Consider the following 25,609-nt stretch of genomic DNA (forward strand, 5'->3'; position numbering starts at 1 on the left):
TTCTTAGAAGTAACTTGCTGAACCAATCACTGGAAGCTAATGGTGGTCCTTTGTATATTGAGTTCTGGATGCATGCCATGGCCTCTCCATGAAACCGAGAAAACAAAAACAATAACAGAAGTCAAGCAGCATGGGATCAACACTGAAGATATCTGGTCCCAACAAAGCGTATTTAAGAGGACATTAAAGGTAAAAGGAGTTGGACAGAGGAAAGAGAACTAAATGATGACAATAAGCAAGAACATCCATACTGACAGCTTAGATGTGGAAAGATCTTGCTCTGCGCCAAGAACCTGCAATATGCTCTCAAAGGCAATACGATAGAAGCCCACTACCAAGAGAATGCTAAGACAGAGAAAATACAGTATCTGGGTGCAATAATAGTTTGGGAGAACAAGTTAAATGGATAGATCTAACTATATGGCCCAGTTGCACTGTCAAAAGCGATCAAGCCACAGCCTCACCAAGGCTGTGCCTGCTGAGGTAACCTTTTCTTGCACATATCCTGCAGCCTCAAGGTCAATCTGAGGGGGCCTGATTAAGAAGCAATGCCAAGCATGCTATGATATGTTTGTATATGCTCTATCATATGGACTCCAAAGGAATACAAGAGCATTGGCTAGCAGGAAAGGCTGCCAACAAATGGATGCTCATACCGCTCCTAGCATGGTAACCTGCCAGATTGTAGCACAAGAAAAGTCCTTAAATGAAGCATGTTCAAGCAGCCTTGTCTGACTTAAAGAAGGCTGCTCACCCTGAAAATGTTGCTAGCCTTAATTTCTTTATGAGTTTTGCAGCTGCTTGGTTTAGAATGAAATCTTACTACCCTTCACATAAGGCTTGAAAGGTAACCTGCACAGGGCAGCAGTTAATACCCTTCGTAGAAGGATGGGCGGAACCTGCATGGAGTGGCAGTTACTACTATAGGACTTGCTGGACAGGCTGGATGGACCATGCATTCCTTCTCTGCCATCATTACTATCCAGCACTACTATCCATGGTTGCTAGCACCCTAATGACAAGCAACTGGGACTACCGGGCTAACTGGGGCTAACTGTGGCTAACCGGGGCTAACTGAATCTTTGCTACATTGCTTCTGGCTGAATAGTTCTTTTGCCTCCAATGGAGAAATGTGTCTGAGGTCATGCTTTTTCCTCAAAAACTGGAACAAAAGGCATCTCAACAATGTGGTGGTGCCCAAGCTTGGCTGCCATGCACATCTGTCAGATCTTTCCATTTGCCTCATAATGTGGGATGGTAGTGGTGTTTGGCAAAGTGGAAGTGTCGGGGAGAGCTGATAAGGTACCGAACTGAAAAATGTGCTGCCACAACAGAATCTCATTAAATGAATAAACTAATTATTCAGAGTAGTTAAATCACAAGTGGCTTGTGATAAATTGCAGGAGAATGCTGCGAGACTGGAAGACTGGGCATCCAAATAGCAGATAAAATTCAGTGTGCACAAGTGCAAGGTGATGTGCACAGGGAAAACAACCCATGCTGTTTGTATTCGTTGCTCCCTCTCCCCTATATCCCTTTCTCAGTTACCAGTATATTAAGTTGTGCCAGTGTTATAAAATTGTATTAAGTTGTTATCTTGTAAACCGGAGTGAAGGTATCCCGCTATACTTCGGTATATAAAAGCCTTGAAATAAATAAATAAATAAACTGATGACTAGGCAAATGTGACAGAAAGACACAGATATATTTTCTCTCTCCACCCTTTTGCACTACAAGAGGGCACATGTGATATCCTGCAATGTTGGTAAACAGCACTGGTGATATTGTATAAGTTGAACATTTTGATGAGAGTGTCATATAGTCTAGTAAAATATTTTGTAGCATATTTCTTCTTTGCCAATCCTTGCTACCTAAAATGCAAGCTGCTATTTAGCTCTAATAATTAGTCACCATAGCAGCAGAACGAATCTGCAGAAGGCACATGGCATGGTGTTGCAAAAGTAAACAGTGTTCCCAAACTGAGGTCTTACCAGATACTTAATACAGAGGAAATATCGTTTCCCTTTTTGCACTGACCATTGCCTTCCCTGTGTAGTCAAACATCCTTCTGGCTTCAGCAGTCGGCACTCAGAATCCTGCCTCCAACATTGGGCAATCCAAGCCACTAGCACCTGGCAAGTAACCAACATTAATTGGATCCCAAGCTACTAACTCTGGTAACAGACATACTATACCCCTATATTGGGACTTGCAGCCTAAATGCCCTAGCCCGCTCAAATGAAATGCCAAGACGCCAGACTGGCACTGCTTCAGGGGCCGCAGCCTGTTGGGACCCATGCACAGGAGCAGCTGCTCAAGGTGTCACTGTACTTAGCTACATGTAAGTCACCCCAAGCCACTTAACTGTGTGGGGTGGCCGCAAGCACCTGACCTGGCCATTCTTTTGGCCACTATATCTCCAACAAAGCTAGGGAAGCAGCGGCATGAGAAATGCCATCCCTCCTACCCCCTTTGCGTGCCCCTCTCTCTATTCATATATATATATATCCACCGGTGATCCGGCACTGCGGGAAAAAGTCACCTCCAATGTGACACATCCACTTATACCCTCTGAAAGAAGACAGCAGTGGCCAGCTCGGGAGAATGCACAACGGGCCTTCGAGGCTGCCAATCTTATTAAATTTGGCCCCCCAGAACCTTGCCTAATTCCGAAGAATACCATGAGTAGAGAGATTCATTCAAGCATGCTTGGAAGAGAGTAGCCTAGTGGTTAGAGCAGTGGGGCTATGACCCAGCGAAACAAGGGGTCAAATCCCACTATTGTTCCATGTGACCTTGGGCAAATCACTTTATCCTCCATTGCCTCAGGTACAAAATTAGATTGTAAGCCCTGTGGGGATAAGAAGTACCTATAGTACCTGAATGTAATCTGCTTTGATGTACACTTTGAAGTGTGAAAAGCAGAATATATAAAAAATTGAAATGTTTTTAATGAAAATAGCCGCCGACAGGCCATTTTCATTACTGGCACACGGCTGGTTATGAAACCGACATTGAGTTTACCGGTATCGGTCTTCATAACTTGGCGGTCTGCCGAGTTATTTTATTTTATTTTTTTTACTTAAAAAGAAGTACAGAAAAGCATTTTTTTCTGCTTTTCTGTACTTCTTTTCAATGCGCTCAGCTATTAACGCCTGCTCCAGGCAGGCATTAATATCTGAGCGATAAATGTGTGTCTGAGACGCACATTTATCTTTTTGCATTTTCAGTAATGAGTAATAGCCTCATTCACATGTATTTGCATGTGATGAGTGCTAACTCATTCACTCCACATCGGATGCACGTTAAATAGGCGCTAATCCCTCTATTGCATTTAGGGGGTGGATTAGCGCCTATTTTACCCGCGTCCGATAGTGGGTTAAACAGTGCACTCGGCTGAGTGCACTGTATTGCATCGGCCCCATCAGTAGCATGGGGTCTGCTTAGTGTTTGGGTGTTTGCCAGGTACTTGTAGCCTGGATTGGCCACTGTTAGAAACAGGATGCTGGGCTTGAAGGACCCTTGGTCTGACCCAGTATGACAATTTCTTATGTTTTTATGAGAAATGATTACTAGAGAGGCAAGGAGCTGAGGACTGGATACTGGGACAGGAGGGTAGCAGGATACTCAACAAGGGCAGGAACTGTACAAATATAGGCTGGGCAGGATACTGAGCCAGGACTGGACCTGGATACAGACAGGTTTTGGCAAGGTAATGGATGCTAGAGACTAGACTGGGCAGGGCATAACAAGATCAGACAAGGACAGCACTATACAAGGCAGACTAGGGCAGAAGCAAACAAGGACAACACAGAGTAGAGAACACTGAGGCCCGAAGGCAACAATACAGAAGACCCTTAAGCCATTAAGAATAAGGCCTGGAGGCCACTAAGCAAGGAGAGGGCCGAGTAAACCACAGAGCAAGGTAAGAGCAGGCTTGGAAGCCACAAGGTAAGGTAAGGCCTTAGTAGGCCACAGAGCAAGGTACAAAGAGACAGAGGGCTGGGAGGCCACAAGGCAGGTTAAGGCCTGAGTAGGCCACAGAGTTAGGTACAAAGAGACAGAGGGCCCAGAAGCCACAAGCAAGGATATGTCCTGAGTAGGTCACAGAGCAAGGTACAAGGAGGCAGAGGGCCCGGAGGCCACAAGGCAAGCTAAAACCTGAGTAGGCCACAGAGCAAGGTACAAGGAGACGGAAGGCCCGGAGGCCACAAGGCAAGTTAAGGCCTGAGTAAGCCACAGCAAGTTACAAGGAGATAGAAGGCCGGATGCCACAAAGGCAAAGTAAGGTCTAGACAGGTTGCAAGACAAGGAGAAGATACAAGAAGGCCCGGAGGCCACAAGGCATGGAGAAAAGTAAGAGCGACCAGGTCAGAGAAGCAAGGGTGACTCCATGAAATAGTTTCTAGGTTCTGGCAAGACAGGGTTAAATGGGGCTGGAGTTTGGGTGTAGTGCTGGAAGCAAAGCGGAGCTTAGTAAAGGTGGAGGTGAAGCTCGTTGAGGACCCCTAGTGGGCAGGAGGCTGCACTGTAGGCTGAGTCAGGGGCCAGTAAGGAGATGGCTTGGGTAGCTCAGAACAGAGCTGACTGGAGGCCTATGCTGGTGGGCAAGTGTCATAGCGGTCAGGATCAGGGCATGGTAAGGCTGAATATTATTCAAAATGATGACAGTTTTGAATGAAAAAAAAATCTAAATGGTCTTTTACTACTATTTTTTTTTCCCCAACAAATCTAGTCAATTTGTTATGTTGAAGCATTTGAATAGAACCCTTTGGAATCAAATCACTAAGTGGTCTGCTAAAATATCTTTGGATGTTGGGGGTGGGGGTGGGAAAGGAGTGGATGGAACCTAATGTTGGGTGTAAGTGGTAGATAGGGAGGGACAGGGGGCATAGAACCTTATATTGGATGGTGAAGGGGAGACCTAATTTCCGATGGGGAATGGGCTGGGTGGTAGGGAGGGATGGAGAGTGTGGAGCATAATTTAGATGTCAGGGGAGAGAAAGGTTGTGGATAGTATGAAGGTATTGTTTGGCTGAAGTCCTATAGGTTGGGATGGGAGGGAGGAATTAGGAGGATGGAGACCCATGTTGTTTGGAGCCTTGAGGGTCAAGTCTGAAGCAGGTTTTTTGGGGAAAGGCCCTAATGTCATGACCACTGTTCCTTCTAAGCTGTGCATGTGTACACAGCATGAACCCTGTCCATATTGCAAAACAGTGAGAACAAGAAATCTTTATATTATTTGCATTATATTGGCTCATAGATCACAAATTTGAATTTGACTTATAAAAAGTTGCACGAAAAAATTTTGTGCTCGCAGTCTTTCAAAAATTTGAGGGAACGTTAGACATTATCATCTCCTTGTGTTTAACACCAAACCTGAACAGGTGCAAATTTAACAGGATCCAATGGCTTCAGTAAATGTAATGCATGCTTGTGATTAGGATGATAATGAGCTCACTGGTTATTATTACTGTATCTGAATATTATGCCTGCACATGTTCGATATAGCTCAGGTTCTCGTACATGCTAAATGAATAGTATACGATTTTGATTAATATCCCAGTTTTTGCCTCAGAATTAGACTGAAAAATAAAACTGCAGCTAGAATTCATGGTAGTTCAGTATTTCCAGTACATATTGGAAGAATGGCCAGCTAAAAACTAGGAAGCAGTTTTAGTGTAGGCAGTAGTAATTCATATTTTTATACTTTTTCTTACTTTTGTTTTATGTTACTCATCAAATCGCGTTAGGGCCTCATTGCAGGTGATGTGTGTGCAAATTTTAAAAATTTCGTCAAATGGGAGGAGTTTGGGTGGAGTTTATGAAAATGAGGGGTGCTTAACATTGCGTGCGATACGATAACGCATGCTATTGTGGGAATTAACGCCGGAAATAACTACACCTTTTTCCTGGCATTATGCTGTGCGTTATGCCCGAAATAGGATTTGTGATAAATATGGCAAATCCCGTTTTAGAGGGGGAGAGGGGAGAGGGAGAGAGAGAGCCTCTGGCGAGGCACACATATTAGGCAACTTTTTATACCACTGTAAGAGGTATAAAAAGTTCTGAACTTGGGGTGAGGTTTTGGTGGTGGACAGTTTTTACATGCACAGTCAGAGGTACGAACAGCACAGTAGACATCAGTGAAGAGTTTTTGTGATTTGGAGTGATGAAAGGTACACAAAAATGAGATTTGTACAATGTACTCTCAAATTAAGCTTGATGCACTCTCTACCTAGCTGCTATCAAGCTAGTGAGAGATCATAGTACAAAATTTCATCTTTGTTAGACTTTCCTCATTCCAAATGTTGTCAAATCTTCACCAAGGTGTACCGTGCTGTTCGTATGTCTCACTCTACATGCGAAACTGGCCCCTAAACCCAAAATCACCACTAACACCTCACCTCGACCTATTAGGTGGCCCTCCTATAGAAATTTAAATACTGAACTACTATGAGGGCCTTGTTGATAGTCTCTCTCTCTCTCTAAAGTAGGGTTTATCAGACTGTGTGATAATACTGAGGCAAAGTGTGGTAAAACACCCTTTTTTGTTGGCGTTATTACAAATTTTTGATGAATCTAGAGGTAAGTAATGGAGGGTAAAGTGACTTGCCCAAGGTCACAAAGAGTGACAGTGGGACTTGAACACCAGACAAGGGGAATATTTGTCCCCACTTAGCCGATAACAAAAAAGTATGCAGATATATATAAAATACATGCCGTGTAGTTTTTGATATGCGAATGTTAGATCTACTAGCATGTTATATAGTGTGCGTGCATTTGCACACACACTATATAAAATACATGTGCATGTGCACACGCATCCATATAGCTGAATATATAGGCACGCTCATGTGTGTTTTAATGTTATCCTCCCTGGAAAATTAAGTTGCAATCAAAACCAGAGTATCTCTTTCTCTTGTAGTTTTATGCAACCTGTTGTCATGATGCTTTTTGGATTTTTTTTTTCTAGGATAGCATCCCTGGTAGCCAGTGCTGTGATTGGTACAAGTGAACCAAAAAGGGGGGGGAAGTTTCCTATTTGGCCAGAATGGAATGAAGCAGATGTAAACTCAGAGAAATGGGATATGGGAAAAAGTGGAAAAGAAAAGGATAAATCTATGAAAAGTATCAACATGGTAAGTGAAACATGTGTGGTGAGAACATAGTCAATAATGTACTTTTCAAAATGAAGGGTGTAGAGTCTTTATTTTTATATTTTTCTTTTACAAATTTTAATGAGATTGTATTTTATAAGGCAACAAAACAGTTATTCAATAGAATGTTAGAAAATGTTTTCTTGTTCACAGATTTTTTAAACTAACTTTTACTACATAGTTAACAGAATAAAGAAAATAAAAATATAATAAAACACACTAAGAAAAATGAAACTGCATTAAGGAGTGATGTACAGACCTTTAAGAGAGGAAAAAAAAGAAAAGAAAAGAAAAAACCTGTGAACACTGGAAGAAATAAATAATAGCAGAGTCTTCTATTTAGCAAAACTACAAATACTGTAGTTAGCTAATGACTTCCATGCTTTCTGCGTAAATCTCAGCAATCCCCACTTTTCAACTATAATAATTTCATATTAATATGTAGTGAGGTCTAAACTTCACTAAGACAGCAAAATAATGTAAGTGTTCTGTGAGAGAGTGTATAAGAAACTCCCTCAGAATATCTTAAAGGACTGGCCATAGATATCTGGCACGGTCCTCCTTAAGAACCAATCCAGCAAGGGAGTCGGCCAGGGAGTATCCCCTTAGTCTGGGATAAGAAGACAGGGCCCAAAAGTGTTGAGGTGGCTCCAGGAGAAAGAAAATAGTCTCATGATAGAGAATATCTCTAAACTGTAAGTTGCATCGCCACATTTATTTTGTTGAACTGCATGGACTAGCAAAGTTGGTTTGTCTGTTACTTTTCATAAATAACGATTATTAGAGATGTGTATCGTGTGATCGATCGTCTTAACGATCGATTTCGGCTGGGGGGGGAGGGAATCGGATCGTCGCGGTTTTGTTTTTATAAATATCGTGTAAATCTTAAATCGGGGGAGGGCGGGAAAACCGGCACACTAAAACATCCCTAAAACCCACCCCGACCCTTTAAAATAAATCCCCCACCCTCCCGAACCCCCCCAAAATGTCATAAATTACCTGGGGTCCAGTGGGGGGGTCCCGTTGTGATCTTCCACTCTCGGGCGTCGGGCGCGTTGATAGAAAATGGCGCCGGCGCCATTTTGGTTCCTGTTCCCCGACGTCACGAGCGTAGGAGATCGCTCCCGGACCCCCGCTGGACCCCCAGGGACTTTTGGCCAGCTTGGGGGGCCTCCTGACCCCCACAAGACTTGCCAAAAGTCCAGCGGGGGTCCGGGAACGACCTCCTGCACTCGAATCGTGTTGCCGTACGGCCGGCGCCATTTTGCTGTACGGCAATATGGCCATATGGCAGGCCTTTGCCCTGTCATATGACAGATACTAAATCCTGGCAAATTATTCAAATATCACAAGCCAATTAACAACTAATAAATATATTGTGACATTACTCCAATTTTTAAATCTTTATTAGTGAAAAATATCAAAAAACACATCCCACATTTAATCCATAATACCCCACACAATAGATATTATATTTTAATTAAAATCTATCTCATCATACTCAGCCATACATCCTACATATCACTCATACAAAAAACTCAACCTCTTATAAAACAATTTTCACACTTTCAAGTGAAACATCAAATACAAATTCTTCTTAACAATTATCCAATTGTAGATACAAATTGTTTTACAAGCAGAAAGAGTCACATTGTACATGTATTTCTGCGTTATTACAACGCCATTCCTCTTGATCTCTCTTTTATTCTCTCTACATGTTTCGCCTTCCCTCAGGCTTCTTCAGGAGAGCTTATTCAAAACGTCTCCCACTGCTCATATATCCAACATCTATCCACAGGGCGTTCTGCACGTCCAAAGAATTTACCCAGACGTACAGCTTGGCACATCCCCGACTCTTTTCATAGCGTTTCAATCATTTCAAATGCATGGAACACCACATCTCAAATGCGTTTAAACTTTCCAATTTTAAAACAAACAAACACCGACACCTTATATCAGAGTAAACGCTGCCATCGAGTGAATCAAATGACATCTCATTGGATCTTACATCAGCGTACCACCCACAAGCCAACGGACAGACGGAGAGAACAAACTGCACATTCCAGGCTTATGTTAACTCCAGACAAAGCGACTGGTCAGACCTGCTTTCCTGGGCTGAATTTGCACTGAATTCTCATCAGTCTGCTTCAACTGGATCATCACCTTTTCAACTAGTCTATGGACGTCAGCCGTTACCTCCGCTACCTTTGTCATTATCTGTACCTTCTCCTGCAGCCCAGGCATCGGCGCAAGAATTACATCAGTTATGGGAACACACTAAACGACTTCTACAGAAGGTGGGACAACAGGCCAAGAAGTTCTATGATGCCCATCACAGAACCGCTCAGCAGTTTCGACCCGGAGACAGTGTATGGCTTAGTACCCGCTTCATCCACCTTAAACTGCCATCAGTTCTATTTGTACCAAGGTATATAGGACCCTTTTCAGTTCTCTGCCGCCTGACTCAAGTCACGTACAGTTTGAAGCTACCTCCGACACTCCGAATAAATAATGCTTTCCACATCTCCCTTCTGAAGCCACTCGTCTTGTCAAAATTTTCCAAGATGACACCTGAGACTCAGCCCTTGTCTGCCAAGGAAGACAACACTTAACAGGTAGAGGATGTTCTTGATGTGAGAAAACGCGGCAGACAATGGGAGTTTCTCACAGAACAAGCAGGATGGTAGTCCTCACATATGGGTGACATCATCAGGATGGAGCCCAATCATGGAACACTTTTGTCAAAGTTTCCAGAACTTTAACTGGCCCCTACTGGGCATGCCCAGCATGGCACTAACCCTGCAGCCAGCAGGGGTCCCCCATCAGTCTTCTTTTTTCCGCGCAGCAGTAGCCTCACGGTTTAGGACTCCTCTCCCGGGGGATGCTGGGAGCAGTATGCAGATGAGCCTTCCAGTCCTCCTCTACTGCAAACTGTGCGGGGCCTCTGGAAGCTGAGTTGTGGAAGTCAATCCCTGGATCGCTTGCGGTGTCCTCTGGACTCCTCTCCCGGGGGATGCTGGGAGCAGTATGCAGATGAGCCTTCCGGTCCTCCTCTACTGCAAACCGTATGGGGCCTCTGGAAGATCGGCTGTGGAAGTCAATCCCTGGATCGCTTGCGGTGACCTCTGGACTCCTCTCCCGGGTGATGCTGGGAGCAGTATGCAGATGAGCCTTCCGGCCCTCCTCTACTGCAAACCATATACAGGCTTAGCATCTTATCCTTTTGGCACAATCATTATTAGAACAAAGACCATAGAAAGCAGAAGTTGCACCCCCAATAGCTACAGTATAGCTCTAATGTTGGAACTGATTGCAGCCCTGCTATGTGATGGCTAGGAAAAGGCCCCAGACAGTCCATGTTGAAAGAGTGCACTTAAGGGGACAGCCTAAGGGCCAAAGCAACAGAGTTCAAGTGAAAGCAGCAGGACCAAGAGCCAAGAGCGCAGCATGGAGGCAAGAGGCCCAGGAGGAGACCCAGCAGCATGGAGGCAGGAGGCCCAGGAGGAGACCCAGCAGCATGGAGGCAGCAGCAACAGGAGCTGAGATGAGATGAGACACTAGCATCCAGAGCAGGAGATGAGACATGATAAGAAGAGGTAGCAGCTGGACCATGACTGAAGGCCGCTTCATGGTTGATGGAATACTGGCAGACTTCAAGGAGGGCTTTAGAGTTATGCTGCTGGACCACAATTGCTGACAGTAGACCATTCCTTCTGTGTGCTAGCACAGCAACTCTGTAGTGAGGACGGGCCCAGCAGATTTCTTCCAAGTAGATGGCACACCAACTCTGTAGTGAGGATGGGCCCTGCAGGCTTCTTCCATCTAGATGGCACACCAACTCTATAGTGAGGACGGGCCCAGCAGGCTTCTTCCATCTAGATAACACACCAACTCTGTAGTGAGGATGGGCCCAACAGGCTTATTCCTTCTAGATGGCACACTAGTTCTTTAGAAGGGCCCGCCTAGGATTGTTGGTTCAACCTTTCTTATTTGGCATTCGTTGGCACTACCTTTAGTTCTTTATGGTCCCTTGCCATGTCGGGGCATAGCACTTGAGGGAGGCATGGATTTTGGGGGCCTACTCCTCAGGCATCTGTCATCCTGGGGACTGCTGCGAGGTGTGGACTTCAGTGATGCTGGGGAAGATGGCGGCTTGGGCATCCTTTGCAGGATCTGTGTCAGCACATTTGTTATGCTGTTTACTGCTGCGGCCAGCATTGTCATGTTCTCGCAGGATCTGGTTCTGCTTGTTGACAGCCCTCCTGAGGCACACTAGCTCTGCCTGTATGTGTTGGAGGTGTACCCTATGCCTTCTTTCCAGCTGGTCCAGCTGTTTGTGCAAGGACTCCTCTGTTGGTCACAGGGATGTTGTTGATGCTGGTGCTGGGTCTGTGCTATTGGGGGTGCTGGTGGCGGGGCTGTGATGGCGGTGTTCTGGAATTTTGGCCTCCAATTGTGGCATGACAGGGCTTATGGGCTGCTCCTGCTGAGGGTGTGGTGCTTCAGGCTGGCGCTGTGGTGTGCTGGCTTGAGATTGTGCAGAATCTAGCCTCCCACTCATGGCTCTGTTTCTTCATGAAGCCAGACAGATTGAGGGACACATTGAGTGGGCTGGGTGAACCCAGGGGTTGCAGCATTACCAATGGCGCCTTAGCCTGTGCCTGCTGCTGTTTATTCTCCTCCTCACTGACCTGGGTCTGGGCATCTATGAGGAAGAGCCTGTGCAAAGGTGGTGGTGCGCTGCTGGTTACTGGGGCTTCCTGGCTGGGACTGGCAGCTCTGTGGAAACAAAACAAAAGACATAAGTACAAATGGCAGCAAGTATCCTTTTTTCATTTGACATCAGAAGTGCACTTTGCTTCTTAGCATTGTGAGCATCCTATGCCAAATGATGTGTATATTCGTTGCTGCCTGCCCATTTACAGGTGAGGTGAACTTACCGGCTGCAGCTCGCTTAGTGTCCAACTGCTCATCCATATCCTCAAAGACATCCGGTCCCAGCTTTTGCATGAGTTGATCCTCCATGGGGCTCAGGACGAATGAGAGGGGGTTCCTCCTCCGGTCCACCTTATATATTTATTTCTGGCCGCCACCTTTGCTTTCAGCTGTTTAGCTTGGAGAAGAAACAACTAAGGGGAGGTATGATAGAGGTCTATAAAATCATGAGAGACGATTATTTACTCTTTTAGATAATAGAAGGAGACTAGGGGGCACTCCATGAAATTAGTAAATAGTCCACCCCTGGGGAGAAGGGAAGCACAACTCGGGGAGGGGGACATCTGGAGCTGTGACATACCTGCGGGTGCTTGGCGACACATTGGTGTGTCATGACACACCGGTTGAGAATCACTGTTTTAGAGAAAGGCAAATATCATACCTTGATGTAGAACTATAGTCCCAGATCTTTACACAATGTGGATTGCAAGATTTATGCAAAGGTCCTTTTCATGCGGCTGAGTAAGGTTATTTCTCGATTATCCATAAAGATAAAATTGATTTATTCCTTGCAGTATGGTATTTAATTAATTAATTTATTTATTTATTTACTTATTTATTTATTTAAATGTTTTTATATACCGACAGTCGTTGTGAACATCTCATCGGTTTACATATAACAAAATGCAGCAAACAGGCTTTACAGTGAAGTAGGAACTGGAGTATAAAAACTAAATTAGGAACTGGAGTATAAAAACTAATAGCTAACAAGGCAAAATATATAACCATGTATAGAGAGCATATGTTAACAGACAAGAGAATGACCTGAGTAATTATTAACATTAGAAGTAAATCACTAAGAGTAGCGATAAAGTGATAATAGGCAAAGGATTTGGAGAAGGCGGATTTACAATTGTAAGGACAAGAAGTATTAACGTCAGTAAGCAGTGTAAAAAAATATTTGCAGTCATGTTACATTCAAAGTATATCATTAAATGTCGTAAAAGGATATTTCTAGGTAATATCTTTGGAGCTGATGTAATTACAATTGTAAGGACAGGATAATTTAGAGTCTATACTCAGGGTGGAGAAAAAAATTGCTGTCAAGGGATGGATTAAGAGGAGCAGCGAGTATAGGGTAGGGGGGCGGGTCTGCAAAAAAGCAGGTGCAGAAAGACACTAGGGAGAGAGGGTAAGGTGTTAGGACAGATGGGGGAGGGTCAGAGGGTGACTTGCAAAGGGGGGATTGGCAGGGGTAGTTCAAGTGTAAGTCAGTTTGAAAAGCCAGGTCTTAAGGTTCTGTTTAAATTTTTTTGAACACGATTCTTGGCGAAGATTAGAGGGCATGTTGTTCCATAGAGCAGGACCTACTCTGGAAAGCGCACGGTCTTTGGTGGACATAAGTTTAGTAAGTTTAGGTGAAGGCATATGTATTGTAGCCAGATATTGGTTTCTGGTGGGTCTGGCAGAGGTGCGAAATAGGAAGTACTCTTTGAACCAGTGCATATGTTGGTTGTGAAGTGATTTGTGGATGAGAGTAAGAGTCTTGTATAGGATCTGGGATGTGATTGGCAGCCAATGTAGATGTTTGAGGTCAGGAGTAATATGATCATTTCTGTGGGCATTGGTGAGGATACGGGTGCCGGCATTTTGGAGCATTTGGAGGGGTTGGATTACATTTTTGGGAAGGCCTAGGAGAATGGCATTGCAGTAGTCAATTTTCGACAGTATGATGGATTGGAGTAATTGTATGAAAGTCATTGAGATGTAGAAGGGAATTCAGTTTTTTTAACGTGTGTAATTTGAAGAAACAGCCTTTTAAAGTGGCGTTGAACTTTTTTAGATTGAATTGATTGTTGAGGGTGATGCCGAGGCTGCATACATGTTGCGAAACGGTTAAGTCGGAGGGTAGTGTGTTGTGCAGAGGGAGATTTATGTTAACATTGTGGGGTGAGATGAATAAGAGCTCAGTTTTAGTGGTGTTGAGCGCTAGGTAGTTGTTTGAGAGCAAGGTGCTGATTGCAGTGGGGGCAGTTTCCCATGTCTTAATGGCTTCAGGTAATGTGTCAGTTACAGGTATAAGGATCTGTACGGCATTGGATAACTCTAGATTGTTTTTTGATAATCTTTCTGTAGTATCTGATTGGCCAACTCCAATGATGGCTGTCTCTTTAGATGCCGAAAAAGCATTTGAGTGGAATGGTCGAATCTGTTTAAAGTCATGGTCTGATATGGATTTGGTCCTTCCTTCCCACAGATGATTCATTTGCTCTAGTCTGTGCACACTGCTAGGATATCTGTGACAGTGCTAAGGAAAATATGCGAATAACATTTCTTCGTGCAAATGCTTAAAATTGGAAGCACACATATGCACAAATTGGCGTATTTTATATACTGTGCACGTAGTTGCATGGATAATATAAAGTTCATCCATGCTCACGACCACATTGCTCATATATGGGCATGCATGTGCTTGTTTTAAAGTTACTGTCTTTGAATTTCTATCCACAAGGACTCCAGATTGCAGTTTGTTTCCTGCAAAGCTGTTATCCTGCTCGATTCTATTCCATGCTTAAAATAGAGTACCACTCTTCTACCAATTTTATCTGCCCTGTCATGTCAATATAATTTGTATCCTGGTATCACAGTGTCCCACTGGTTATCCTTCTACCAGATCTCCTTTAGTGCCATTCCTCCAATCTTATTTTTTAGACTTTTGGCATTCACATACAGACATTTTAAAGTAGGTTTATAATATTTCTGGTTTTATATGACCTCACAACTTGCTTTTTATCAGATGATTATAGGCTGTTTGAAGTCATTTTTATCTGTGTGCTCTGTATTTAAATGCAACTGGGCTTTTTCAGCTTTTATAACCGCCTCTCTTTCAGGACATTCTAATTTGCTTGATTTACAAGATTCCTTTAAAGATAGTTCTCTCTGAACTATGCACTGCTAAGCTACTGTTGACTTATTTTAAGCTTTAGTGTAAAAACTTCTTTATTTCCTTTTTAAATTGCTAGCAGTCTGGTTCCACTCTTGTTAAGGTGAATCCCATTGGAATAGGCTTCTCCTTCCTTAGAATGTTCCCCGGTTCTTAACATATTTAAAACCCTCTTCCATGTACCATTGTCTCATCCACTCATTGAAACTCTATAGCTCAGCCTACCTCTGAAGTCCTGTGTATGGCAGTCACACCAGAATGTAGAATCAGTGAGCTCCAGACCCTAGTGATTTAATCAGCTTACATTAAATCTTATTACAGCAGATTGGTGCTGTACATACATCCCAATTCCTGCCTCTGGTGGTATTGGGATTCTGATGATGATGTGGACACTGTCCTCGAAAGCTCATGCTTCAATAAATTGGTTAGTCTATAAGGTGCCACCCGACTCCTGTCACGTTTTGCTAAACCAGACTGTGCAGGAGGACTTGGGACTGCACCCGGACCGCCACCATGCCCCGCCCCCGCCCCTGGACTGCCCAAGTTTGAAAGACCCGGGACATATGCGTGTCCCGAGGCTTGCGTGCGCCACCGAGCCTATGCAAAATAGGCTCGGCGCGCGCAGAGGTAGATTTTCTCCTGGACTGCCGCTGGGGTTCATGCCGTCCTTGCGGACCCAACTCCTCCTCCTGTAGTAGGAAGGTTATTTTTTTCTGGCTTGGGTTTACAGTTCCACTAGGCTTATGACTGTTTTAGTGTTCAGTGGTTCTGGCCCTCTGCATTCTCAGCTTTCAGTGATTTTAGCTCCGCTAAGCTCATGGCCAGTCATGTGCTGTTACCCAGCCTGGATAAGTCACCTTCTCACAGCCTGGCTTTTGCTTTATCTGTTGTCTGACCCTGTATGAGTCACCTCTCAGCCATAATACCAAAACCCAGGCAGGACCACAGAAAGAGACCATGTGCATGCCCCCCTATCCTTCCTGGCCAATCCCCCTGTTGTCTGGGATCTTGATACCCACGTCTCTGAATACACTTGTTAGGGTGAAAATCTGTTTGCTTCCTAGGACTGTTTTCCAATACATTTCTCTCATAAATCCCTTCCCCAGTCATGGGTCTGTAATTTAGGAGTTTGAATCCTCTGATTTTTTAGTGATATTTCCTACAAATTTACCAGCAGAAGTCCAGGGGGTTGTAACATGCAAATCCCCTACCTGAATCTGTGATTCATCTATTCAATAGTCAGTTAAGCACCTTCACAGTAAGGGTATTTTGAGTTTCCTGGGCTGGCGGCTTAAGTTACATAGCACTGGCTTTCTATCTAGAACACACAGCAGGCCACAGGCAATCAACTCAACTCTATCTCTTTTGATAAGAATAGATTGGGAGATAAGGTGGGAAAACAGACTCTGTCCAATTGGCTAGCAGATTCCATCTCTTTCTGCTATGCAAAATTGGGCCTTCCGCTGGGAAGCCCAGTCAAGGCTCACCACTATGGTGGTGTTGGTGGCTGACTTATGGGTGGTTCCCATCGCCAAAATCTGCAGGGCTGCGACATGGAGTTCTCTGCATACATTTTCTGCCCACTACTGCTCAGACAAGAATGGTCAACAAGACAGTAGCTTCAGCCAGTCCGTCTTTCACAACCTCTTCCAGGCTTAAACCCAACTCTCCCTACCTAAGGCACATTGGTTGAGATCAGGCTATCTTCCTATCTAACCAACAGTACCACTCTTATTGTTGTGCCTGTTGGTATCTGGTTTGGTGCCCATTGGTTATTATTGTTTTCAGGAGAAGCCTGTAGCTTGGTATTTACTCATCTGTGAGGACTACAATCCTGTTGTCCTAGGAGAAAGCGCAGTTGCTTAGCTGTAATAGGTGCTCTCCTAGGTCAGCAGGATTTTAGCCTTCAGGAAACCCGCCCGCCACCCTGTGGAGTTGGGCTCTCCTGCATTTTGTTGTTTTATTTTTTTTCGCTCATGAATTCTATGTTACAAGACTGAAGCGGGACCCCGCGTGGATGCATGCATAGTGGCATGCTGGGCATGCTTAGTGTGCCAAAGTTCTAGAAACTTTGACAAACGTTTTCCATGCCGGGCTCCATCTGATGATGTCACTCATCTGTGAGGTCTAACATCCTGCTGTGCTAGGAGAACACCTGTTACAGATAACCAACTGCGCTTTCTGTTTGTGTGTATAGAAATTGCAAAGAGAAATAACACTACCTAGAGGACTTAACTACTCTCCCATTGCACATGTTCCTCTGCTACTACTCCTCCCACCCTCTTATTTTGTGCCCTTCTTTTATGCTGGCATTCAGTTGTTGTATGCATGGGATGATTATGGAGTTTGGACACACGTAATTTTGCAGTTTATGACTGGGCAGATGTAATGGCTTATGGCAGGTGCCATTATGCAGATGTCATCTCAGCAGGCTGTCCCTGGTCTTGGTTCCCAACCAATACATTGATAGAGTTGTTAAGCACACAGATACAAAGTAAAGAGAGTACAGGGTGAGAAAATTGAAGTGACTATCCTTCAAAGATGCTTGCCAGATATCCAAAATCTTGAAAACATATACACAAACATTATTTTGAGCTTCTTATTAGCTAGTTATCCCAGGACAAGCAGGATGCTAGTCCTCACATATGGGTGACGTCATTCACGGAGCCCTAATGCGGGAAAACTTCTGGCAAAGTTTCTAGAAGCTTTTAACTGGCAGCCTGGGGCTACTGAGCATGCCCGGCATGCCATGATATTCCCTGCCACAGGGGTCTCACTTCAGTCTTCTTTTTTCCGCGCTGCTAACAACATCGCGGTTCACAGGAGCCCTGTGAGGTTCTCCTCACAACTAGAAAAAAAATTAGAAAAAAATTTGCCCTTTACGGGTCTCATTCACTTTGTCACCGGCTGGTGACAAAGAATATATTTTTCGCTAAAGAAAATACCTATTTTTCATCGACGGATGTCGACGGAAAAGACTTCAGGCTTCAAAAAGTGCCCGGCCTGCAACCGAACAATGTCCATAACGGACCCGCATGTCGAATGCGTTCGGTGCCTTGGTGGAGACCATGACATCGCAGCCTGTTCAAAATGCCAGGAAATGATGGTAAAAGGCAGGAAACTCCGCCAAGAAAAAATGGCACAAATTTTTCAGATTCGAGCAGGACCGTCTCCGACGACTTCCACAAAATCGTCGTCGGTAGGCCTCACAAAGAAGATACTAATCAAGAAAAGACTTCCGGAGGGTTCGGGGGATGCCTCCTCTCCAACACCCTCCGCATCATCGACAAGGTCGGTATCTGAGTCACGTTCAAAACATAAACACCGACGGCACCGATCCATTCCACCGCTTCCGCCGCTGGGGGAACCGATCCCTAAGAAGCAAAAGATTTCATCTGCTTCCGTGACATCGGTTCCGGAATCAATACCATCGACATCGATTACTGACTTGACTGCTTTAATCAAACAGATAGTCACCGATGCCCTGCAACATTAAATACCGGCGTCATCGCTGATGCCGACCACCGTGTCGATGCCGACCATTGTGTCGATGCCGGAAGAATCGCTGATGTCTTTAACTTCGATACCGGCTTCACAGCCGATGCCGGCGACTCCACCGACAATGCCGACACTGCACTCGATGCCGGCATATACGCCGATGCCAGCGATGACTTCATCGATTCCGCTGATGACTTCTTCGATGACTTCACAGAGTTCGATGCCCACGATGACTTCTAGGCCAATTTCATCGATGATTCCAATATCGATGTTCACCTTCCATACCTCATCGATTCCACCTACTGCACAATCGATGTCTCTTTACACAATGGCACCAACTAAAGCACCTGTGCCAAGAAAGACAACTTCAGGTCAAAAGTCATCGGGAAAATTTAAACACTCTTCATTTACAGCTCCAGACACTTCTACTTCTGAAGCACAATTACATAACATCCTCACTAAGAGGTATCAAGACCTTCTAGTCTCATTGCCCATAGCACCTGGTCAAGAAGAAGAGGATAGAGAGTATTTACCGGATCCTCAAGATCCCTACAAGGACCTTCAGGAGTTCCTCCAACTCAAAGGCCGGAACCTCCTCAGTATCATATTCCAACATCAGATACTTGGTCAGACTCAGAATCTGAACATTCATCAGAAGATTTCTTGTCTGAGGCTTCTCCACCTCAAACCAAAAAGCAATCACCTCCAGAGGACCTTTCATTTTCCTCTTTTATTCAGGAAATGTCTGAGTCCATACCCTTCCAACTCCAGGCTGAAAGAGATGAGAGGCAACAAACACTTGAAATACTGCAATTTGTACATCCTCCTAAGCACAATCTAGCAATTCCAGTGCATGAAGTGCTATTGCAGCTTCAACAGAGGATATGGGAACATCCATGCATAACCCCTGCTGCAAACAGGAGAGTAGACTCTACTTATCTTGTTCAAGCAGCCTCAGGATTTGAAAAACCTCAACTCCCTCACAACTCCCTGGTTGTAGAATCTGCTCAGAAAAAATCCCGCAGATCCAGGACTCATGCCTCAATCCCTCCAGGAAAGGACAGTAGATTTTTAGATTTAATGGGAAGAAAAATCTACCAAGGAGCCATGCTCAACTCTAAAATTGCTGCATATCAGCTCTACATGACGCAGCACCAGAGAAATCTCTGGAAACAAATTGAAGAGTTCCTATCATCTCTGCCTCAGCAACAACAGGAGGCAGCACAGCAGATCATCCAAAAAGGCTTAGATGCTGGAAAGCATGAGGTAAGGGCAGCCTATGATGCTTTCGAAACATCATCTAGAACAGCTGCATCCGGCATCAGTGCAAGAAGGTGGGCCTGGCTAAAGGCTTCAGATTTACGCCCTGAAGTCCAGGACAAATTAGTTGACCTTCTCTGTCAAGGGGATAATTTGTTTGGCACCAAGGTGCAGGATGCTGTCACCCAGCTTAGAGAGCATTCGGAAACATTGAAACAGCTTTCAACCTTACCTCATGTCTCTGCAACTCATACAACTCGCAGACCACCACTTAGAGAGGCTAAACGTCCTTTCTACCGACCAAAGAGGTACTATCCTCCGGCCTCTAGGTCAAGACCTCCAAGGTCTCAACAAAGACCGCAGCAGAGACAACAACGGTCTGCAAGGCCTCAGCCACCTCCTCAAACAGGTTCCACCTCGGGTTTTTGAAATAAATTTCAGAGCGCAAAGCCAAATGCCCAATCCTTATCCCAAATTACCAGTTGGAGGGAGAATGTCACATTTCTACAAAGAATGGACAAACATTACAACCGATCATTGGGTCCTGTCCATAGTTCATCAAGGCTACCGTCTAGACTTCTTATCTCTCCCTCAGGAGTTTCCACCAAAAAACTCCCATCTCAATCACATACCTCAGTTACAAACAGAATTATCTGCTCTTCTGAAGGCAAAAGCTGTGGAACACGTACCACACACTCAGAAGGGAAGAGGATTCTATTCCCGGTATTTCCTAATTCCAAAGAAAACCGGAGGCCTACATCCCATTCTAGATCTCAGAAATCTCAACAAATTCCTAAGAAAAGAAAAATTCAGGATGGTTTCGCTAGGCACCATGCTTCCACTGATACAAAAGGGAGATTGGCTTTGCTCTCTGGATCTTCAAGATGCATACACACACATTCCTATATTCCCACCTCATCGCAAGTATCTACGATTCACTGTAGGACATCAACATTTCCAATACAGAGTGTTACCATTCGGCCTGGCTTCAGCTCCCAGAGTATTCACCAAATGCCTGGCAGTGATAGCAGGACATTTGTACAAACAAGGTGTTCATGTCTTTCCTTATCTCGACGATTGGCTAATCAAAAGTCAATCACAACAAGGAGCAGTAAACTCTCTACATTACACAATAAAGTTACTTCACAAGCTGGGATTCCTCATCAATTATCAAAAATCCCACCTGAACCCTTCTTATCTACTCCAATTCATAGGAGCAGAATTAAACACAAATATTGCTCAGGCTTTTCTTCCAGAAGATCGTGCAATCACACTGTCCCAGTTGGCGTATTCAATGTCCCTACAACAACAGGCGACAGCTCACCAGTTTCTAATCTTACTAGGCCACATGGCCTCAACGGTTCAGGTCACTCCTATGGCCAGACTTGCCATGAGGCTAACCCAATGGACTCTTCGATCACAATGGATCCAAGCCATTCAACCACTACATTATCAAATCCAAGTAACCCACCAACTACGCTCCTCGCTACATTGGTGGACAATCAAGGACAATTTACGCAAAGGCCTACCCTTCCAAAAACCAGTCCCTCAGATCACATTAACTACAGATCCATCCACCTTGGAGTGGGGAGCTCACATAAACTCTCTTCAAACTCAAGGAACTTGGACAAAACTCGAAGCCACATATCAAATCAATTTTCTGGAACTTCGAGCTATACGTTATGCACTACATGCGTTCAAGGACTGCCTTTCACACAAAACTGTACTGATCCAAACAGACAATACGGTAGCCATGTGGTACATCAACAAACAGGGAGGTACGGGCTCGTATCTCCTTTGTCAAGAAGCTGCACAGATTTGGGACTGGGCCTTGAGTCACTCAATGTTCCTACAGGCTACTTATCTAGCAGGAATTCAAAATGTACTAGCAGACCGACTCAGTCGCCAGTTCCAACCACACGATTGGTCCTTGAATCCCTCGATAGCGACCAAGATATTCCAATGTTGGGGACAACCAACAACAGACCTCTTTGCGTCGCATCTGAATCACAAAGTGGACAACTTCTGTTCTCTACACAAACAGAAGAACCAGCCAGCCAAGGACGCTTTTGCTCACCCTTGGAACTTAGGCCTACTATATGCATATCCTCCAATACCGCTTATCACCAAGACACTGGTGAAGCTACAACAGGACAAAGGGTCCATGATACTCATAGCCCCATATTGGCCTCGACAAGTATGGTTTCCCACACTGCTAGACCTTTCAGTCAGGGATCCAATACGTCTGGGAGTAGCTCCCAATCTCATAACTCAGGATCAGGGCCGGTTGTGCCATCCCAACCTTCAATCCCTATCCCTGACAGCATGGATGTTGAAAGCTTAATCCTACAACCACTCAATCTTTCAACTAATGTTTCTCAAGTGCTTATAGCTTCCCGCAAACCTTCCACAAGGAAGAATTATTCTTTCAAATGGAAACGATTCACTTTGTGGTGCAAGCAAAACAATATTGATCCTTTCACTTGCCCCACTACTGCTCTTCTAGACTATTTGTACCATCTTTCAGACTCTGGTCTTCAGACTTCCTCAATCAGAGTACATTTGAGCGCAATCTCAGCTTATCATAACAAGATAGGAGATGCACCTATATCTACACAACCTCTCGTCAGTAAGTTTATGAGAGGTCTAACTCACCTTAAACCACCAATTCGGCCTCCAGCCACACAATGGGACCTGAATCTGGTTTTAACAGCATTGATGCGTTCTCCCTTTGAACCCATACATTCCTGTGATTTTAAATTTATCACATGGAAGACTTTCTTATAGCCATCACATCAGCTAGAAGGGTTAGTGAGTTACAAGCACTAGTCACGTATGAACCTTATACAAAGTTCTTACATGACAGAGTGGTACTCCGAACACACCCAAAATTCCTTCCTAAGGTAGTTACAGAGTTCCACTTAAATCAATCCATAGTTCTACCCACATTCTTTCCAAGACCTCATTCTCACCAAGGGGAAAGAGCTTTACACACTTTGGACTGCAAACGTGCGTTATCTTTTTATCTGAATCGCACTACGTCCCTCAGAAAATCCAATCAGCTTTTTGTATCTTATGATCCAAATAAGCCAGGTAAAGCAGTGGGAAAGCATACTCTATCCAATTGGTTAGCAGATTGCATACAGTTTTGCTATGAAAAAGCAGGCCTTCCTCTCCAAGGGCGAGTAAAGGCGCATTCAGTAAGAGCAATGTCAACTTCAGTAGCACATTTTCGTTCAGTGCCAATCATTGACATCTGTAAAGCAGCAACATGGAGTTCTCTTCACACCTTTGCAGCTCATTACTGTTTGGACAAGGAAGGACGACAAGATTCCGCCTATGGACAATCTGTCTTAAGGAACTTGTTTCCAGTTTAATCCCAACTCCTTCTACAACCAACCTGCTGTGATCTTTGGCTGCATCAGTTCCTCAAAAACGCATCACTGCTACCTCCATGGACAATGACTCAGCCTCTAGCTTGCTAATCACCCATATGTGAGGACTAGCATCCTGCTTGTCCTGGGATAAAGCAAAATTGCTTACCTTGTAATAGGTGTTATCCCAGGACAGCAGGATGTAGTCCTCACAGAACCCACCCGCCACCCCGCGGAGTTGGGCCTCAGACTTTTATTATTTCCTTTGCTAACGCTAATTGCTACATACCAGACTGAAGTGAGACCCCTGTGGCAGGGAATATCATGGCATGCCGGGCATGCTCAGTAGCCCCAGGCTGCCAGTTAAAAGCTTCTAGAAACTTTGCCAGAAGTTTTCCCGCATTAGGGCTCCGTGAATGACATCACCCATATGTGAGGACTACATCCTGCTGTCCTGGGATAACACCTATTACAAGGTAAGCAATTTTGCTTTATTAACAAACATAGTGGTAGTAGTAGTCCCCCGAAATGGTCCCATGTTTTGCTCGAAGGCTTTTTTGGGAGGGACATCAAGGACACCTTAATACTAAAATGTGAGAACTCAATTAGTCAAAGGGACAGTTGAAACGAAGGACATCTGAAATGTTTGGCTGGCTGTGGGATGGCCCCGTGACCAGCTGCATTCACCCCCAAGAGCCGCTGACCCATCCCGACATCGCTTCTACACGCCACTATGCTCCTACACCCTTCAGGGGCTCCTTAGGTGCATTTGCGTAACGTGCACCTATTCTTAAAAGGCCTACAGCAGGAAAGCTCCACAGTGTCCTTAGATGACATCATCAAGCCCTGCCTAATTAATGTTCTCTCGGATTCCAGCTAATTGCCTCAGGAACAGGTCCTCTTGTCTTTTATGTTCTTGTTGCTACTTCTGTGCTTTATTTCGCTGTTCCTGCTTGTGTTCTTGCTGTTTGCTTCTCATAGTGGGGTGGATTTTAAATGCCCTGTGCGCGTAAATCCGGCCGGATTTACGTGCGCAGGGCCCTTGCGCGCTGGCGCGCCTATTTTGCATTGGCCGCTGGCGCGCGCAGAGCCCCGGGACATGCGTAAGTCCCGGGGCTTTCTAAAAGGGGCGTGTCGGGGCGTGTCTAAAATGACGCGGCATTTCGGGGGCGTGACGCGGCATTGCGGGGGCGGGCCCGGGGGCGTGGCGCCAGCCCGGGGGCATGGTCGAGGCCTCCGGACCAGCCCCCGGGTCGGGTGATGGCGGGCCAGCAGCCCGCTGGCGCGCGTAGATTTACCTCTGCTTTTAGCAGGCGTAAATCATGAAACAAAGTTAAGGGGGGTTTAGATAGGGCCGGGGGGGGGGGGGGGGGGTGGGTTAGGTAGGGGAAGGTGGGGGGAGGGCGAAGGAAAGTTCCCTCCGAGGCTGCTCCGAAATCGGAGCGGCCTCGGAGGGAACAGGCAGCGCGCGCGCTGGGCTCGTGCACAAATGTGCACCCCCTTGCGCGCGCCAACCCCGGATTTTATAAGATACATGCCTCGACCCTTGTCCTGGACCTGGTCACCATTTTCTTGCTACCTGCCCTGACCCTTGGCCTGGACTGGGGCACTGTTTTTTTATTGCCTGCCTCAACCCTTAGACTGAACCTCATTATTCTCCTCTCGTTGCCGGCCCTGTCTCTCTCTGGCCGCTCCTTGAAAGACATTCTCCTAAGTCCTGCTGGCCCCTGGAACCTAAAGACTCAACCTGCAAGGAACGGGCCTGGTACAGGTCAAGCCTCTGCTCCTTTCCCAGCAAGGGCAGGTTCACCAGCTGTCAACATGGGCCTAGTGGGTTTGCCTACTAGGCTGTCAACCGCGCCACAGCTTAAGGGCTCACACCCATAACAGGATCACAGCATCAACAGTAAATTATTAAATCCTTATAAATGAGAACACAAAAACCAGATATACCAAAGAAGAGTATTTCAGAGTGAGTGAACCAGATATAGAGCTAGCAGGGAAGGGTCACATGATATCTGTTGCGCTCGGGGGTGGACCCTTGTCCTGAGGCAGTGGAGAACTGCCTCCTGGTTGGGACCAGGAAGCAACTGCCCCCAGGGGGCGGAGCACTGGAGGAGACAGAGGTTAGGTAGAGCTTCACCACTGGAAGCCCGAGGTCCCCCCGGGAGGAGCCCATAGGGACCTAGGCCACTTGGACTTAGGTGGGCCTTTCAGGGTCTCCTGGGAAGGTGGAAGTTCGGTGTGCTCACGGGCAGAAGGGGAGCGTGGTCAGGTTCGAAGCAGGAGGTCCAATGTAACAAGGAGGACCAGAAGAGCGTGGGTGATGACAAGGCGAGGAACAGAGCCAGAATCTAGGGCTGTGGTCAGGCAGGCAGAGGTCAAAGTCCAGGAGTCAGTCCGAGGAGTGGTCAGCGAGCAGAGGTCAGGTACCGGAG

General features: G+C 45.4%; 1 protein-coding gene across 1 annotated transcript in view; it reads left to right on the forward strand.

Annotated features, from left to right (window-relative positions):
• ADGB (androglobin) overlaps positions 1 to 25,609 on the forward strand; it is a 790,434-nt gene that overhangs the window by 28,337 nt on the left and 736,488 nt on the right. Inside the window, exon 2 of the mRNA XM_029594040.1 lies at positions 6,977 to 7,142. Within this exon, the coding sequence (XP_029449900.1) occupies positions 6,977 to 7,142 (166 nt within the window). The remainder of the gene's footprint in view (positions 1 to 6,976; positions 7,143 to 25,609) is intronic.

The sequence above is a fragment of the Rhinatrema bivittatum genome, chromosome 3 (genome assembly GCF_901001135.1).
Source record: "Rhinatrema bivittatum chromosome 3, aRhiBiv1.1, whole genome shotgun sequence".
In the NCBI taxonomy this organism is placed as follows: domain Eukaryota; kingdom Metazoa; phylum Chordata; class Amphibia; order Gymnophiona; family Rhinatrematidae; genus Rhinatrema; species Rhinatrema bivittatum.